Source organism: Bos indicus, chromosome 19 (assembly GCF_029378745.1).
Source record: "Bos indicus isolate NIAB-ARS_2022 breed Sahiwal x Tharparkar chromosome 19, NIAB-ARS_B.indTharparkar_mat_pri_1.0, whole genome shotgun sequence".
Classification (NCBI taxonomy): domain Eukaryota; kingdom Metazoa; phylum Chordata; class Mammalia; order Artiodactyla; family Bovidae; genus Bos; species Bos indicus.
In genome coordinates, this window is record NC_091778.1 from 22,936,301 (window position 1) to 22,949,886 (window position 13,586).

The window sequence follows — 13,586 nt, forward strand, 5'->3', positions numbered from 1 at the left end:
GGAACCCACACCCCCTGCAGTGGAAGCTCAGAGTCCTAACTATTGAACTGCCAGGCAAGTTCCACCATTCTGAAATCTTGTTGTTGTTGTACAGTTGCTCACTCATGTCTGAGTCTTTGTGACCCCATGGACTACAGCACACCAGGCTTATCTGTCCTTCACCATCTCCCAGAGTTGCTCAAACTCATGTTTAATAAGTCAGCAATGCCATCCAACCATCTCATCCTCTGTTGCCCCCTTCTCCTCTTGCCCTTAATCTTTCCCAGCATCAGGGTCTTTTCCAGTGAGTCGGCTCTTGGCATCAGGTGGCCAAATTATTGGAGCTTCAGCATCAGTCCTTCCGATGAATATTCAGGGCTGATTTCCTTTAGGATTGACTGGTTTGATCTTGCTGTCCAAGGGACTCTCAAGAGTCTTCTCCAGCACCACAGTTCAAAAGCATCAGTTCTTCAGTGCTCAGCCTTCTTTATGATCCAACTCTCACATCCATACATGGCTACTGGAAAAACCATAGCTTTGACTAGACAGACCTTTGTTGGCAAAGTGATGTCTCTGCTTTTTAATATGCTGTCTAGATTTGTTATAGCTTTCCTTCCAAGGAACAAACATCTTTTTTAGTTTCATAGCTACAGTCACCGGTGGCAGTAATTTTGGAGCTCAAGAAAATGAAGTCTGTCACTGTTTCCATTTTTTCCCCATCTATTTGCCATGAAGTGATTGGATTGGATGCCATCATCTTAACAGAGGCCAAGATGCTTGTGAACTCTGCTTGATGGAAAACCCCTGCACTGGCTGGCTGTGGACACTGAAAGCGCTTCAGTCCCTCCCAGTGGACAAAGATAGTGGTGGCCTCAAGAAGGTAGGGACAGTGTCTTCAAAACATGAAACAAAGGTGGGAGAAAAGCAGCAGCTTGAGGGACTAGGTGAAGGACTGAGAAATCACAGGAGCTGGACACTCAACTCAAGTATTTGAAAACATATCCATTTCCCCATGGCAATCGGTCACAAACAGTAATGAGTCATACCAGTGACACACCAAATTAAAAAAAGAAAGAAAAAGGAAGAAGGAATGTTGGAAAACTGAGTAAACACAGACTTTGTCCAGGAAGGAAATGCCAGAGTTGAGAAGTCTCAGTGGGAAGCACATTAGCTCCCAGCCTGGAGTGATTCACAATTGGAGTAGGAATTGCAAGGTGAGAATCCAGTCATCTGCCTGTTCATTCATTCATTCATTTCATTCAACAGTTATCAGCTATCTCTCAATCACGCTCTGCAAGCAGCAGCAAGAATACACACGTGGAAAAGACACAATCCCTGACCTTGAGAGCAGCTGTGAAAGAAAGGGAAACAAAGATGTCACTGATAATTGCCATGAAGTGGAACAAGGGCAAAAAGATAAAGCTTTGTATAAGACGGAGTGTGACATAAAGAGGAGGGAGAGGGACCAGAAAAGGTTTCTCAGAGATAGAGCCGTATCTTAAAGGAGAGTTGGAGCCCCCAGGCAGCAGGTAGTTCTGCCTGTGTGGAGGGACAGGAGTTCTAAGAGGAAAACGGTACATTTAAGAACAAGATGTCTTTGCGACTTCCCTGGTGGTCCAGTGCCTTCCAATGCAGGGGCCCCCAGATTCGATCCCTATTTGGGACCCTAAGAGCAGCAGCGGGACAACTAAGCCCGAGCGCCATAAATAGAGAGAAGTCCATGTGCTGCAAGTAAAGATCCCACGTGCTGCAACTAAGACCTCACACAGCCAAAAATAAAGTAAATAAATAAATTTTTTTTTAAAAAAAAGAACAAGGTGTTTTGGGGGACAGCATGGAGTTGATAAAGCTTAAGCCTACAAGGAAGGCAGAGAGGTGGGTAGAGACCAAAAGTGGGAAGATCTCCTTTGTGGGAGAGGAGTCTGGACTCCATCCTGGAGGTGTGAAGAGCCACGGGGTGGGGGTGGGGGGTGGGGAAGGGTTTGAACAGAAGAGTGACAGTGTCTCATTTGTGGTTGCATGCCTGCTCATTCGCTTCAGTCATGTCAGACTCTTGTGACCCCATGGACTCATCTGTCTCATAGACCCACCAGGCTCATCTGTCCATGGGATTCTCCAAGCAAGAATATTGGACTAGATTGCCATGCCCTCCTCCAGGGGATCTTCCCCATCCAGGGAACGAACCCCAATCTCCTGCTTTGCAGGTGGATTCTTTATTGCTGACCCACCAGGGAAGCCCCATTTGTGGTTAAGAAATATCTTTCTGATATCTTCCCATTAACCAGCCTTGAGGGACAGCCTGAAAGGGATTGAAAGGTGGAAGAAGGATGGTCTGTTCAGATGGTTTATATGAGCAGCCAGTGGTGAGAACTTGGAGAGGAGGGGTCACTGAGTTTAACTCCAGTCCCCAAAGGGCACTGTGGCCAGGAAGAATTCCTAGCTGCCAAGTCACTTAAGCCTCTTACAGGATCAAATTCCTCATCCTTAAAATGAAGAAAATGTGAGTCACCAACAAGGTCCTCCCTTGCAGAGAGCATGAGACAGTTGATCAGGCCCTCTCTCCGAAGACAGTGGGACCTCACCAAGGACCCTGGAGAAGGGGTGCAGCCAGGTGTGAAGAGGTGGTGAGGCGGGTGAGGCGGGAGCCCTCCCTCTGCCCCACTCCCAATGTCAGCCCAGCCCCGGGTCCCCAGCTCCTTTCTTTTTCTCTTCAGAGGAATTGTTGAGGCCACAAAGAGGAAGCAAAGTGGAGGGTCCTCTTAGACGCCCAGGTCAGCGTCTAAGTCCCCTGCCAGCCCTGGTTTGATTCAGTCACAAGGAGTCACATGGGGGTATCCTCAGCTTTGAAGTCACAGGGGCCTCTAAGCAGAGTCACTTGGAGCTGTCATCCTTGCCCGTGTCTCCCCTGAAAAGCTCTAGTGAGCAGTGGAGAGAAAGCTCTAATGGATCTCAAACACACACACACACACAGTCTCATCCCGTTTTGGATTAAGGAGCTCGGTGATTTTGGACATGTTAATTGTGTGTGTATGCTTAGTCGCTCAGTTGTGTCCGACTCCTTGCGATCCCATGGACTGTAGCCCACCAGGCTCCTCTGTCCATGGGGATTCTCCAGGCAAGAATGCTGGAGTGGGTTGCCATGCCCTCCTCCAGGGGATCTTCCCAACCCAGGGATCGAACCCAAGTCTCCCTCATTGCAGGCGTATTCTTTACCGTTTGAGACACCAGAGAGGCCCGAATTAGTAGTTCAACGCGCTCAATAAATCCAAGGCAGGGACAACCCCGCCGGTTCGCCGACGGCTCCCTTGACACCTGCCCTCGCCGCACGGCCACATCGCCTTTCCCGCACCTTTTCCTTCTTGGTCCCAGGCGCCGCCGTGACCCGGACGGGCAAGACTGCGGAGGGCCGGGCGGCTGAAGGTTGGCTGCGGCCCAGGGCGCCCCCGCGCGCTCCCTCCACGCCGCTCTCGCCTCCCTGGCCTCGCGGCCCCGCGCTCGGGAGCGGAGAGCCTGTGCGGTCTGCGCCGGCGGCGGCGGGAGCTGCGCAACGGGACTGGCCGGGAAGATGCGAGTCGCGCCCACGGCGGCCGCCTACGGGGTGGGCTGCTCTGCAGGCCCGCTCCGCCGGGCGCTCTCGCAGCCTCCCAGCTGCCCGCGCCGCCCAGAGGCGCCCGCGAGGCTCCGCCCCCGCCGCAGCTCTCCAGACGTCGGAGCCCGGGGGCCGCCGGGCACTGAGCCCCGGCCGCAGACCGCGGGCTCCTCGCGTCCTGCCCCCGGGGGCGGACCCAGGGCCCCGAGGCCCCCGCCTCCGCCGCCGCCGGTGGCCGCTGACGTCAGGGAGGCGAAACCCAGAAGAAGAAGAAAAGGGCTCGAGGGCGGAAGGGGAAAAAAACTTTATTATTATTATTTTTTCCCTTATTTTCTATCTGGAGCAGAAGTAAAGAGCAGGCGACTGCGTCAGCGCGGAGAGAGCCGGGCGCGACCCCAACCCGCTGCGCGCGGAGGCGCTGGGCCCCGGAGGCCCGAAGGGGCGCCCGGCATGTGGGACCCCCAGGACTTTGAGCGCCACTGGCGGGCCGAGTTCCCTGGGGAGGAGGTGCCCGTTATGCAGCTGGACTCGGTGCTGGACATGGAACGCGAGCTGGAGCGCAGCAAACTCAAACTGAAGTGGCTGCAACAGGTGCTGGCCGAGGAGAAGTTCAAAGCCGTCTACCTGCAGGCGGCCCTGGAGAAGCGGGACCTCGGCTGCGGGCGCCCGGGGGGCGGACTCGGCGACTGCGGGGGGGCCTCCGCGGAGGAGCCGGCGCCGGCCCGACCGGAGCGGGAGCCGCCGCCGCGGCCGCAGCGCGAGGAGAAGGGCGCAGCGGGTGGCGGTGATGGAGACCCCCGGGGCCCCTCGCTCCCCGACCCGGCGGTGGCCGCCAAGACCGAGAGCCCCCCCTACGCGTGCCTGGACCTTCCCACGTGGCCCGGGGCGGCGGGGGCCGGGGGCGCGGTGCGCAGCCTGACCGCCGCCATCCACCAGCAGCTCCTGCAGCCTCGCCTCCTCTTCAGGCCCCGGGAGGACTGCGCGCCCCCAGGCCACCATGGCACGGCTCCCGGCGCCCGGAGAGAGGAGCGGTCAGCCGGGCTCCGCGCGGGGCGGGGCTCGGAGGAGGGCGAGGCGGACGCCGCCTCGGGCGCGGACGATGGGGGCGACAGCAGTGACCACGATTTCGAGATGGTGGATCTGAACGAGAAATTCGCCCTCAGCCAGTTGCTTGTGGCCCCTTGCCGGCCCGGGACCTGCGATGAGGCCGAAAAGCCGGCGCGGGCGTACGGTTCCCATCGCTGGATGCACCTGATCCTCGGGGGCCGGCGGCAGGTGCGCGGGAGTCGGGACCTGGAGCAACTGGAGGCAGAGGCCAAGGACGGGCGGGGCTCGCCCCCAGCGGCAGAGGAGCCCCCCCGGCGTCGGGCTCGCGAGCACCTCCCCCAGTGGCGGCGCAAGAGGTTCCTAGGGCTGCCCGAGCGGGACTCGCCCAGCCACAGCTCGCCCGAGAGGGGCAGTGACTGCAGCCGCAACAGCTCCGACCACGAGGACGGCTCCTTTGCAGGTAGGCGCACCCCTGTGTGCATCCTCGCCTCTTGTATCCTGTATCTTGAATCTCCCACCCCTTCCTGGCACACCCTGATGGTCCTGTTTGGCCTCAGGCGCCTGAGCAGAAGGGAGACATGATTTACGTGTGTACCTTGAAGGCACTTGTAGAACTTAAAAATGATGGTGCAAAGTGGATTTCGGTTGGGCGAGTTTGAGAAAATAAACATTATGACGATGACAGGGGATGAAAAGATGATGCCCTCGACCACACCGTGCGAGGAATCTTTCACTTGGGGCCTCAGCCTTTCTACTTCATTGCAGCATCACCGCCACCCCCACCTCCAACTCATCCTCGCAGGTCGGCTAGGTTCCCCGGCGCCACAACTGATATCCTTCCCTGCACAGACTCCAGCGGTTCCCATTTCCCTAGATTCCTCGATATGGAAGTCTCAAACTTCCACTTAATTTTCTGAACGGCTCTCGCATCTTCTCCAGCCTGTAGCTTGTGTTCTGGCCAAAATGAAGGAAGCTCTCACGTTGGGAAAGGTCCATTATACCCTCAGCACCCCCTTCCTTTGCTGACTGTCTCCTTCCTAGAAGGCAGCGCCTGGTCTGTCAGCTTCCTAGGAGCCTGAGTGGGAAGGGGAGGGCTTAGAATCATAGAGTTTTTGAGCTGGCGGAATGGGCAGAGATCATGCCTACAGCCGGGCCTTCCTTTGATAAGGAGGAAACCTAAGCTCAGAAAGATTAAGTGCTTGTTGGAGCCAGCTGGGACCTCCCCTGGGGCCTCCTGTCATTTTCTTGTTTCTCCTCATATCTGCCCTGTCTTCTGAGGACAGGACCTGAGCTTAGCCATCTTGTGGTGGAATCCCCTTTCAATGGTCAGCACGGTGCCTTGCATATCAGTTCAGTTCAGTCGCTCAGTCGTGTCCGACCCTTTGCGACCCCATGAATCGCAGCACGCCAGGCCTCCCTGTCTGTTACCAACTCCCGGAGTTTACCCAAACTCATGTCCATCGAGTCGGTGATGCCATCCAGCCATCTCATCCTCTGTCGTCCCCTTCTCCTCCTGCCCCCAATCCCTCCCAGCATCAGGGTCTTTTGCTCAATACGTATTTATTGAATAAATGGATGATTGCATTGAATTGAATGCAGTCTCCTGCCCACCCAGCTCCCCACAGGTCAGGAATGGGAAAGGGGCCCAAGAGGAAAAGACAGATAGGAATGTGGGCTGTCCTGTGACCAATCCTCTGCTGCCCCAGGGACTGTCAGAGTCTCCTCAGCCATAGGGAAAGCATAAACTGTCCTCTGGTTGGGTCAAGCCAGGAACTTAAGATGTTTTCCCTGTTCAGTGAAGGATTAAAAAAAAAAAAGAAGAAATCACTGATGCTGGGATTCTTCCAAAATCTCCATTATTAGATCTTATCTGGGTGAGCTTGCATTTGAATGAAAAACTGTCCACTTTGCTAAAAGCACATTTGGAAGGGCCATCAAGTCATCTGTTGTGATCAATTATGCTTATTCATTAGCAGAGATTGGCTGCTTCTCCCATAGGCAATGCTTTTGCTGCCCATGCTAGTCACATTTTTATGTGCCCCCTTTAACTTAGAGTCTGAAGATTTCATTCTAGTGCCAAGTTCCAAATGCCCTCCATAGAGACTACCCAAGGGGCCCAGGGCCGCTTTAGAGCTGGCTGCAATCCCGTCTCCCCGCAGACCCACATCAATCAGTCTGCCAGGTGTGCCTGATGCACTGCTTTTCCCCCAGGTAGTGGTTTGATTTCTGTTCTCTCCTCTCTCCTTAAGGGCACTCTAGCACATAGAGCACCTTGATTCAGGTTGGAAACTAATTCCCTCTGCCCTAACGATTTACAAGAGGTGGTCTCTCTGGGTGGACCACCACCACCACCAACAACAAAATTTCCCTTCCTCTGAATTGAGGACTCCAGCCAGGGCACATGTCTGGCACTCATGGCATTGGCTCATGGTGCCTGAGCTGGTTTTCAGGCTCCATTCCAGGATCCTTCTGCAGGGCAGGCTTGTGTAGGGAGCCCTTGGAAAGCTGCGTGTGGGGGCGCTGCCTCGTGTCTCCCAAACCTCCCCAGTGAGGAAGCGAATAGAGGTGGACATGCATATTCATACAGGCATGCAAAACATCCATGCACTCCTATAACAGGTATACACACGTGCACATGGTCACATACGAGTGTCACGTGCACAGAGTCTAGGCAGAAGAGCCTTCAGACATACAGAGGGCGCTGGAGTGGAGAGGTTAGAGGACAGGCTTTTCCAGCTGTGGGTGACAGCCAGCCCACTGGAATCAGCATGATGGGGAGAGAAAGCGTCATAGGCCTCCTCTGGCTGCCTGCCCTTGGCCTTCCCTGCTTCACTTCTCTCCATAGCTCTTGCCAAATTACCATCTCAGATGCTACAATTTTGCACGTGGATCTTATTCATTCTCTCTCTCTGGTAAAATGCAAGCTCCAAAGGGCAAAGATTTTTATCTCTTATCCACTGACATAGCCCCAAAGCCTAAGAGTGTCTAACACATAATAGGTGTTCCATAAATATTTGCTGAGTGATAGTTTTGTTTTGTTTTTTTTAATGGAATGGAATAGAATGGAAAACATCAGAGTGCATTGCATACAGTAATGGTGAGTGGTAGTCTGCTTTAAAACTTTGTTTCGGTTCTGTATACTTGTGAATGTATACTGGCTGCTGATGTAGAATGTATTTCATGCTAAGGGCTGGTTCTAAAGATTTGAAAATGCTGATAAAGACCATGGGCTCTGAAGCTAGACTGCTTGTATGACCTTGGGAGAAGTTATTTGAATTTTCTGTGTTTTGGTTTTCTCATCAGTTAAATGGGACTAATAAACACAGGTGACATCATACCATTGATATGAAGAATAAATGGGATATCATTTCTAGAGGGCTTTGAACAGGGCCTGGCAATAGTAAGTACCCATAGTATTAACAAACTACAACTAACTACAACTCTGGGTCGTTTTCTTTGAGTCAGTGCTTCAGAGCTTTCCACTCTCAGATCATTCTGGATCACGGGTGGTTTGTGTTTTTGTGTTTTTTTTTTTTTTCCTAGCCAGGCTCTGACTCTTTCTAGAATCTTCCAGAAGCAGGGCAGGACCCAGGGCAGGGTGGTGATCTTGGCTTATGAGGCTCTCTGGCTGGATTGGCCCTTAAGCTCCTCCCTCTCCACCAGGAAGCATGCCCATTGTCACTACTCAGAGAGCCTCACCCCATCGGGTTTTATTGCACAATTCAGGCTTTGCTTTCCTCTCAGAGTTTCAAGGAGAGAGAGCATGTGAGACCTCACATAAAAAGGCCCAAAGGCAGAAGTGCCTTCCTCCTTAGAAAAGGGTCGTTTTCTCTTAGCTGAGCTGCAGACCCCCGTACCAAGACACATTTGAGTTTGTTCTACACATAATAGACAAATCAGGGTTTGAGTTAGAATGCCAGTTCTTCTTTCTTTATTTTTTAAAAGTGTTTATTTATTTGGCTGCCACAGGACTTAGTTGCAGTGCATGGCAAGGCGGATTCTTACCCCCTGGACCATCAGGGAAATCCCTAGAATACCAGTTCTTTTAGTATCTTCCAGTTCGCGTCTTATTGCCCTGTTGGTACTGAGGCCATGGATGGCATGAATGAAGGCGGCAATGCGAACGGGGTGGGGCTGGGGGCTGCAGAGCTAGAATCAGCCGTGTTGGGTCACATGTGCTGTGAAGACAGACCCACCTGTGTGCTCAGGCTCAGCCCCGCAGCAGGCGTGAGGCCGTGAATGAGCCGCTGGCCTTTCTACATCTCAGTCTCTATTAACAGAAATAACAAGAAAAGCTAACGCTTCCTGAGGGCTTGCTTTGTGCCTGTTCCTGTTCTAAGCATTTTACACGTGTTAACTCATGTATACCACACACCAGTTTCATAAGACGGGCCCTACTACTGTTTCCATTTTATGTATGAGAAGCATGAGGCTCAGAGGGCTTAAATAAACCTGCCCAAGGTTACCCAGCTTGGGTACCTCGGTAACCCACAAGGTTACCCTAAGTGGCACTTAGGATTTGAATGAGTGCAGTCTGACTTGCAAGTCTGTGCCTTTAAACACCAAGCTATACTGCCTCCAATGATAGCACTTACATCTCAGGATAGTTATGAAAATGACGTACAATAAAATACTTAAAGAGCTGACGACTTTATTCACACACTGACCTTTAAATGCATATGTGTGTATATATGTGTATTCATATATTATTTTGTCACTAAAGTCCCCAACAGACCCCAGTTCATCTGCTGAGGTCAACCATGAGGGTTGCCGCTTGCCCATGGGACTCCTCATGGACTTGGCCTCACAGGTGAGCAGTCTGCCTGCTGGATTTTAGGTCTCCCCGCCTCAGCTGGGAGCTCTTGGGCTCCCAACAACTGGCCAGCCACATGTGGAGGCCCTGGTATTTTCACTTTCATGTTGGCATGCTTCTGTATCACCCCTGCTATCTGCACCCTGGGTGACATGTCCTTCTTCAAAGTTTATGTGTCCCTTCTGTAGACTATGGTGTCCCCTCTGCCACACGTGGACCAAAGTGCACTCTCCCAGCAAAAGCCCACGTTGACTGGCAGCGCCATTCATCTGGTATTCTGATCGTCATTCAGATGATGAAGTAAATATCATTAATATTTTAAATTGGTAGCATTTTTTTTTTTTGCTTGCATTAAACTTGGCTTAGTGGAGGACAAACAGTCTTATTTTTGCCAGCCCTCAAAAATCCTTCGTTCATTTACTCATCCATTCCACTCAACAAGGATTTATCTGAGTCTTGCTTTGTGCCGGGTCTGTGTTAAGGGTCAAGACTGCAAAAATCGGTGACCTACCCTCAAGGTTCTCGTTGGCCTTTTTGCTTCTAGGGTAGAAACTTTTTTGCTTCTTTTTAGATAAAGGAACAACTTTCCAGTAGGTAACTTGTTAAATCCTGAAATGAGTGACTAAGTAAGGCCTGTCATTTAGAACCTCAGTGACATGCAAGGGCCTCAAATGAGAAAGGATCTTAGATTTGGTCTGAGAGTCTTCCTGCGCCTCCTCAGTCATATGAGGATCCTCGAGCCCTAAAAATAATAACCTCAGGGTCACACGGTCATGACCCTCAAGCAGAGTCTAGGAGCCAGATCGGGGCTCTTTCCATTGTAGCCGACGGTCTTTTCTTTCTTGGGATTTTAAGCCGAGAACGCTTAAGATGTGAGTCCTGTCGAAATCATAGTAACAGGCGCAGCAGACTGTCTCATTTAACCTCATTTAGTGGGTGGAAGTTATTCTTCCCACTCTGTAGATGAATATGTGGAGGCTGGGAGAGGTGAAGACATTTACCCAGCCTCAAACAGCTTGTAGTGGAGACAGCATGGAACTTGGATCAGTCTTACAAAGCTGACACTTTCTAGCTTCCAATATGTAAGGCTTTCCTGAGCCTGGTGTAGATTTCCAGATTTCTCTACTTGGGAGGCCCTGGCATTAGATTCTGCCAGGCTACCAAGGGAGACTTTTTATTCTTAATCTTCATGGGAAATATATTTCCTACTAGGTACTCATGTTACCTAGTTTATTTGTAACCTGATGGATTATTTTCTCTCTTCCCGTTAGTGACTAACGAGATTTTTGCTTCAGGAAGAAATTCTTGTGTTCGGTGGCTGTGTCTGAATGTCTTAACTCAAAATTTTCAGCCTTAGATGTGATAAAGTAATTTTTTCCCCCTATTCTCTGTTGTGGAGAGATATTAAAAAAACTGTTAGAGATATAGGAGCTGGTGGCTGGCTACAATTCATTCATAACCGAAGTGATGCGGATGCCATCACTGTTTGCTTGGTTTTCTAATGCATGTTCCACCATCTTAGCGCTGTCTACATTTCATGAACACCAGCCAGCCAGGCAGGTGTGGGTGAGCTTGTTAGCAATGTCTTCCTCCTCTACAAGTAGTAAATGCACCCAAGCCTGAAAACTTTTGCATTCCTCTGATCTGTTTTTCTTCTGATGAAGAGTCTATTCACAAAGCAGTGGGCTCTGTATTTAACTCTGCATCTTTGTGTATGTGTGTGTTGTTGTTTTTAATTAATTTATTTGGCTGAGTTGGTTCTTAATTGTAGCATGCAAGATCTTTTAGTCGCAGTGTGTGGGATCTAGCGTCCCTATCAGGGATCAAACCCAGGCCCCCTGCACTAGGAGCTCAGAGCCTTAACCACTGGACCACCAGGGAAGTCTCTGGATCTTTGTGTTTTGAACTCAGGATCTTCATACCTTTTCCTGGCTTTGAAAGAATGGTGCAAACACTTTCCGCCTCTGAAGAATGGGCTGGATGTTGCCTAGCTTGCAGGGTTGTATGGCTTCCCTCGGACAAGTTACTGACTCTCTCTAAGCCCCAATCCCTTGTCTGCCAAGTGGAGGTGATAATGATAAGACTATATGATACTCTTGTCATGAAGCCACAGTCAGATAATGTGTGTAGAGTCCATACGCACACAACAGGGCACATAAGTGTTTAATAAATCTTAGATGGTGTTATTGTTACTGTCTTAAGTCCAGGAATTTTCAGTCGGCTGACCCAGGCCACAGCTCACACTTATATTTCTTCATGGAACGAAGTTCCCCAAGCCTCTTCATCTGCCTCTTTCTCTCCTTTCTTACCTCGCTCCAGGTCCAATGATGTTTTGCTCCTTCAGAGGGAGCAAATCTGTGGTCCCTAATCCTTCCCCAATCAAGCCCTGTCTCCACTGCAAAACCATCATCTGTCTTCTCCTTACTTCCTGTTCTCTAGCCTCTTGGCTTCAGCCAGTGCTCATTCTTGTCAGTGTCTTTTCCAGTGCTTTTTCTGGCATTTGAGATGCCCTCCCTCCTTTTCTTCCCCAGTTGTGAGTCTTTCCTTTAAGGCCTGGCTTTTTCTGTGGAAACTTGTATTAGTTAAGGTATGGGTTTGCTGCATTCAACAAAACCCCCAAAAAGCAAGATAGAGGTTTCTTTATCTCTCATATAAAGGAATTCTAGAGGCAGACAGTCCAGGGAGAGAATGGCGAGCCTATAATTGTCAGGAATCTACGTTTCTTTTTGCTTTTCTGTTTCAAGGTTCCTCATGGTCCAGAATAGCTACTGGAAATCCAGCCATCACATTCTTGTTTCAGACATGAATTAGAAGAAAGGGGAAAAGGACATAAGACTGAGTAGCAGCTGTTGGTCTGCCTTTTAAGACACTTTCCTAGAAGCTTCTCTTGACGGTTTTTGTTTAGAGTTCACTAGCCATCTCTAGCTACAAGGGAGGCTGGGAAATGTAGTATTTTATCTGGGCATATGGCCACCTCAAATAAAATAGGGTCTCTGTTGCAAGGAAAAATGGGAGAATTGATATTGAGTAGGCAACTAGCAGCTTCTGGCACAAGCCTTTTCCAAGTACTCCAACCCATCTTGTGGTTCCTCGAGTGAGCCCCATACTTACACAGTCGTTTTATTATTGTACCATCTATTGATTCATTGACCCAGTGAACAAATAACAACGGAACCACTGCTCTGTGCAAGGCACGATGCCTTTATATGTTTACTGTAAAGTGTTGCTCTCAAACTAAGAGGTTAGCTGGCTCCTCAAAAGCAGGGATCATGGCTTATCCTTTTTCTCCCTCACAACAGTATCTATCTTTCACAAGGTTGGGTGCACAGCAGGTACTTGATAAGTTGTTTAGTCACTAAGTCATGTCCGACTCTTTTGTCATCCCATGAACTGTAGCCCGCCAGGCTCCTCTGTCCATGGGATTTCCCAGGCAAGAATACTGGAGTGGGTTACCATTTCCTTCTCTAGGGGATCTTCCCTTGATAAGTAGCCGGTTGATTTTCTAAGAGTCACAAAGGAGAAGCTCAGTGGAGACTTAAATTCCAGCGTGGTACTGTGCCCGACGATTCTGGTTATGTAAGATTTGTTTTGGGTTCAGTCTGGTTTTGAGGAACCATAGCAAGAGTGGGACCTAGGTCACCTCTAACCATCAGGGCTGGGTGTTGTGGCCACACAGACTTGACCAGGTGTTGGGGTGGATTTGGCTATTTAGGAAACGATTCTGTTTGGATTCTAAACTAGAATTATAGGCAGAAATGTCGGTGCCTGACCGACTTTCTTTACCACTGCTCTGTCTGTGTAGCTGTTTTTTCCATTGCGTGAATTGCTCGCTATTTCTGCACTGCGGAGCTGCAGAGTAAATCTGCAGTCTTTCTGCAGTGAGCAGAGCTTTGGTTCGTGTTCCTGTCTTCCCATTTGATCCCTGCTCTTGTCTGCCTGAGATAAGACTGTCTGAAGGGAGGTTGCCTAGAGCTTATGTCACGTCTTGCGGCTGCTGCAAAAATGATTGTTTTAAAAATTTTATTGGCACTTAGGAAGAAAGAAACTAGAAGATATTTTGCTTCTACTACCTGCACGGCACTGTGTTAGATGCTTAACCTACGTGATCACATTTAATATTCAGAACAGTCTACTGTTCTTTTCTTACTATAAAAGAGG

The 13,586-nt window shown here is 50.3% G+C and overlaps 1 protein-coding gene across 1 annotated transcript in view; it reads left to right on the forward strand.

The window, feature by feature from the left end:
• The first annotated feature begins 3,836 nt into the window (after positions 1-3,836).
• ABR (ABR activator of RhoGEF and GTPase) overlaps positions 3,837-13,586 on the forward strand; it is a 188,644-nt gene continuing 178,894 nt past the window's right edge. Inside the window, exon 1 of the mRNA XM_070772792.1 lies at positions 3,837-5,075. Coding sequence (XP_070628893.1) covers positions 4,019-5,075 — 1,057 coding nt within the window. The 5' untranslated portion in view covers positions 3,837-4,018. The remainder of the gene's footprint in view (positions 5,076-13,586) is intronic.